The 5,033-nt window shown below is 43.4% G+C and overlaps 1 protein-coding gene across 1 annotated transcript; it reads right to left on the reverse strand.

Annotated features, from left to right (window-relative positions):
- Nucleotides 1–1,609: 1,609 nt before the first annotated feature.
- LOC123157124 (uncharacterized) lies at nucleotides 1,610–4,441 on the reverse strand. The gene is made up of 4 exons (XM_044575369.1): nucleotides 4,017–4,441; nucleotides 2,910–3,054; nucleotides 2,210–2,303; nucleotides 1,610–2,113 (listed from the first exon to the last, which is right to left on the reverse strand). The coding sequence occupies exons 1-4, from the start codon at nucleotides 4,364–4,366 to the stop codon at nucleotides 1,791–1,793; spliced, it is 912 nt and encodes a 303-aa protein (XP_044431304.1). The 5' UTR covers nucleotides 4,367–4,441; the 3' UTR covers nucleotides 1,610–1,790.
- Between the last annotated feature and the right edge of the window lie 592 nt (nucleotides 4,442–5,033).

A 5,033-nucleotide genomic window follows, 5' to 3' on the forward strand; every position in this document is an offset into this window, starting at 1 on the left:
GCAACCCACCTCCGAAGCATTTGAGAGAGAAATCCTTGTGAGGACAAAGCCCAAAACACCTAGAGCCAAAGAGTGTTAGGCATCACTGAAGTCTTTCTGTCTGAGTGACCTAAAGACTTATTACACTTGAGGACTGTGAATCCTCCAACCGGTTAGGCGTCGCGTTCTGAGCATCCAAGAGTCATTGTGGATTGCCGGTGAACGAAGTCTATGAAGGTTTGGAAGTCCACGTTGAAGACTTACCAGAGTGATTGGGCGAGGAGTGGGTGTCCTTAGCTCAAGGTTAATAAGGTGAAGACACAGTCTTCTGAGTTCAATCTCAGCCTCCCTAACCAGACATATAGTTGTCACAACAGCTGGAACTGGTCTACCAAATCCTTGTCTTCACCAAGCAACTGGTTCTATCCCTTTCTCTCCTTACTTTACATTTTGTCTTCGTGAAGTCATTGCTTGACTGCCTGATTCATTTGACTTCATTGTGTGAAGACTTTTATCTGTTTAGCTTCGTACTATCTTCCATACTGATCATGTCTACCTAGTTGCAGTTAGTCTTCGTGCTTTCCCTATATTGTATGCTTGACTGATGCTTGCCTAGTGTAGTCTTCATTCCGCTGCTTACTATATAGGCTCAGTTTACCTGTTTGTCTTCAAAGCCACCGTGTTTTGAAGACTTTCATAAAAATCGCCTATTCACGCCCCCGCCCCCTCTAGTCGATAACTAGCACTTTCACCATCTCCTCCAACGACTTCACCGTCATCTCCATCACCATCTTCTGTGTTTGGCTAGAGACTTCAACATCCATAAAACTCTGTAATCCATAATGACTTTTCGACCACTGTTTTCACAAGATTCTGAGTCTAGCGTCATCGGAGGGCGTGTGGAGGTGTTTCTCCTACGGATCTCGTGGGATTTGATTTGATGTTGCTCTCCGATGGATCTCCGTAGATCTAGCCTTCGTTTGAGTGTCTACATATTGGATCCTCCGATTCACGTTTCTTTTCTTCGGTGGCGGTTGATGTTCTGGTGCATTGGTCTTATTGGACCTTAGCACGATGACTTCACGACTGTCTATTACAACAAATTTTGCCTGACTTCGATAAGGGAGGGACAATGACAACGACATGCGTTTGACTCGCTCCAATGCTTGTAATTGTTGCTAGATAGTCTACGAACCTAGATGTGATTTTGTTGTTGCTAGGTAGTCTACGAACCTAGATATGATTTCAGTTATTTCTGATGTTCATTATGGTGCCATGGAAGATGATGAATTTGATCGGAAGTTTTTCCTTGAAAAAATGACATGTCTCTTTAATTTGGAAGGCTACCAATTCCTCGTGGTAGAAGTTGAGTCGTGTTGCTCCATGACGAAGAAGACTTCGGCGCCCTTAAAGAGTTGAGTGTATTTCCCAATTTATAAAAGAAAGTTTTTAAGGGGTTGCTCCGTGACAAAGAAGACTTGGCACCCTTATAACAAGTTGTGTATTTCCCAATTTATAGAATAAAGTTTTGTAATGGGTTAATATATTGCCTATGGCCTTTTCAGAGGAAGAAAAATGATCACACCTCTAACACAGATAAAGTATCCATGCTTCAGCGTAGCATTACCAATTAGCCAGGAGCATAGCATGTCTTTATTAAACTGGTCTCAACACTCGGAAGTTTTAACTGACACAGTACGGCAGGAGACACACGCTGTCCAATACATCCATAGTTCATCATAACACGAGTTATTTTCGACAGATTTAAGGACCAATAGGCATCAAGAGCGTCCGAACTTTGTAGTATATGTTCATGCCCTCTTGAACAGAACAACTAGGATGACCGCCATGGCAAGAGCCATGAAAGATCCACCAGCCGCCATCTCCGCGAACGAAGGCTTTTTAGAGGATGAGCCCGGTCCAGCCTCGGCTTCTGCCGGGTTGTGGAACAGGTCTTGGAAAAAGTTGGTTATGTTGTCAACCATCTCCATCATCGTCTTCTTCGCATTGTCCACAAAGTCCGACAAAGGTGAGGCAGTGGGTAGTGCATATTCTGGGGATGCCTCTTCAAATTTCTCCGGTGACTCTACTGAGTCAGTAGAGTCAGTGCCCTCAGGAAAAGTATTGACCAGAGCTGTATCACAAGATAAGATATTAATGGTCATACAATACACAAAGAAAAACTATGTGCAAGATGTAACTTTTGAGGTTAGGACAAGGTGAAACATACTTTGCTGGTGACTCTTGTAAAATTCCATAACCCTCTCATTCTTCAACACCGCGTCCCACACATTTTTATCTGATGCAAGCGAGGCAACAACGCTCTGGAGATCAAGATAAAAAAGCGTAAGTGAAAGAAACAGGATATCAGAACTGAGAACTGACTCAGCTCAACTATATCTCATTGTGCTACATAAAATTAATTACTTGACATAAATTATCTAATGAGTGCGTACTTCTGAAAACTATGCAACCAAAAGATGAAAATAATTCATTAACACTGTGAACTAAATGTTGATATGCTACATACAAATTTACCTGACACCAAATATCTAATGACAAGGTGCCATGTTTTCTGGAACGATGCAACTAAAAAGATGGAAATTCATTCCATACAGATATCATTAACACTACACTGCAACACTCATATACAAACTAAATGTACCTATTAACATACCAAAATTATCAAAGGAAACATCATAAAGCAACGATAACAAGCTATAAATTGATTGATGACTAACACAGAATGACGTCAACAGTCAACACAACAAATCCTCGGTGATAACAGGTGCATTCAATTTGACCCAAGTGTCTCTTTTCAAAAGCAACTTCACTAACATTTGCGAGTATACAAAGCCAACAACAGAGAAATAACAGTCCAATCCATATAGATGATAGTAACAACTGATTGAAGCAATGCAATTACAGACCTGAGCCTCTGGGCTTGATTTTAACAATGTAAAAGCCTGCACTACATGTCCCGGCATAGCAGGAATTAATGCATCGGCTCCCAGCTTGCTAAGCTCTTGATCATGTTCCTTAACAACTTCTACTGGAGTCTCTTTAAAATAAACCCTACAAACAATCATTTTGTAAGGCTTCAGAACATTTGGATATAATAACATAATATGTAGATGAAGAAAAAGGCAATACGTGCAAGTGCAACAAATTCTAAAACATAAAGGTAGCAAAAACTTGAATGTAAACAAACACAACATTTGTACTTGATGCACATAGGGTTTTCTCCTGCAATATACAAGAGAACTGAAGGGACAGAGTTGTACAGATGCGACGATATCTTAGCCTGTTCAAGGTTAGCTTGTTAAATGAACAAACATGAATTGGTCAACTGGAGTAACGTACAGGAAACAAACTGGAGTCGCCTTCATTTATTTACTACTCCCTCCGTAAAGGGATAGAAGAACGTTTAGATCACTAAAGTAGTGATCTAAACAGTCTTATATTTCTTTACAGAGGGAGTACTCACTAATATATTGGGGAAGTGATGTCTTGAGTTCTTAGTGATAACTGAAGAACGGAGTAACAGATTTAAAACACAAACGGTCCTTCAAACTTCATGACATATTTTTTTTCCTTTTGACAGTGATAAAACTAGTTATGATTTGATACTTCTGGAGTGAAAATGGAACAATCCCCTCAACTGCACCATAATTGACCCATCACATACAAGATCAACATAAATTTCACGTCGTAGAAGAGATTCTTCTCTTTATCGCGAAGTACTGAAGTAGATACAGTTATAGTGTAGTGCGGGTAGAGTATTTTACTTATTTGCCTTGTAAGCATCCCTGTAAGTGCCCAAGCAAATTTAAGCAGTATAGAATCCAATTCCTAAACCCTCACAAATCAACTTGGTACCATCAAATCAGGACGTGCATATTATCAAGAGAGCATAAAGCTTCTTAATATTCCAGACCATCGCCCAAAGCAATCAGAAGAAAGAAAATCATTTGCCCTCGAGAAAACCGATCGATCTCCAACTCGACAAATCCCGACAAGAAATGCATAAAAGTCACCTGTCAATAGCTTCCCGGAGCTCGGCGGTGGCCTCCTCGGCCTCCTCCCGCGACGGCGGGGCGAACACCAGCCTCGGCCCCCCGACCACCGCCACGTCCGCCTCGGACGCCGACTCGGACCTCCAGTCCGCGAACTCCCAGTCGTCCACCTCCCAGGACGCCCACTGCGACCCGGCCGGCGCCACCGCGGGGATCTCCCCGGCCGCGGACAGCAGCGGCGCCGCCGCGGCGGCCTCGGCGGCGGGGGCCGTGGCGAAGGACGGGGCGACGTTGCGGAAGCGTCCCGCCGCCGCCGCGGCGCCCCCAGCGAGGCCGACCTTCGCGGCGGTGCGCATGACGCCTCCTCCCATGGCTGATGGCTCTCTCCTCTTTCGGTCGCGTCTCGCCTCTCCTCTCCTCTCCTCTGCGCTCTCCCCCTTTCGTTTCTACCGTCCGAAAAAATCGGGGGGCAATTGCAAAAGAGACCTGGTGCTTTTCTAAGCTGGCTCGTATAAGCCTTCTCTCGTGTCAGACAAGTGTAGGAAGGTGCGTGTTATGAAATAAAATATTGTTTGGGGTGTTTCGTGTGAGTATACTGTGAAGGGAGGGAGGCGGTAGGGTGAGAAAGTGGATAAGACAGGGCTTCTCTCAGATTAAAGAAAATGAAAAAAAAGGGAACAGCGCTTGACTTCGATACGAAGTTATCCAGACGCGAATAGATAGAGTGCGAATGACACGCGGGGCCACGTGTAAGAACACAGCTGCCGACCTTTTCTTGTCCTTTTCTTCTTCACTGCTCGTTTGATTCACTCAATCAAGATTCATGCGCCCCTTTTGCAAAAAAAAAAAAAAAAAAAGATTCATGCGCCCCTTTTGCAAAAAAAAAAAAAAAAGATTCATGCGCCCCTGGCATATTCGTAAGTTTTATTTTTCATTTTTTCGCTGCATCTACACTAAGAACAAACATAAATCCACACAACAAACTGTTCACGGAATGATCAGGGCCCTCCGATCAAATTAAATTAAACACATCCTGCC

The sequence above is a fragment of the Triticum aestivum genome, chromosome 7B (assembly GCF_018294505.1).
Source record: "Triticum aestivum cultivar Chinese Spring chromosome 7B, IWGSC CS RefSeq v2.1, whole genome shotgun sequence".
NCBI lineage: Eukaryota > Viridiplantae > Streptophyta > Magnoliopsida > Poales > Poaceae > Triticum > Triticum aestivum.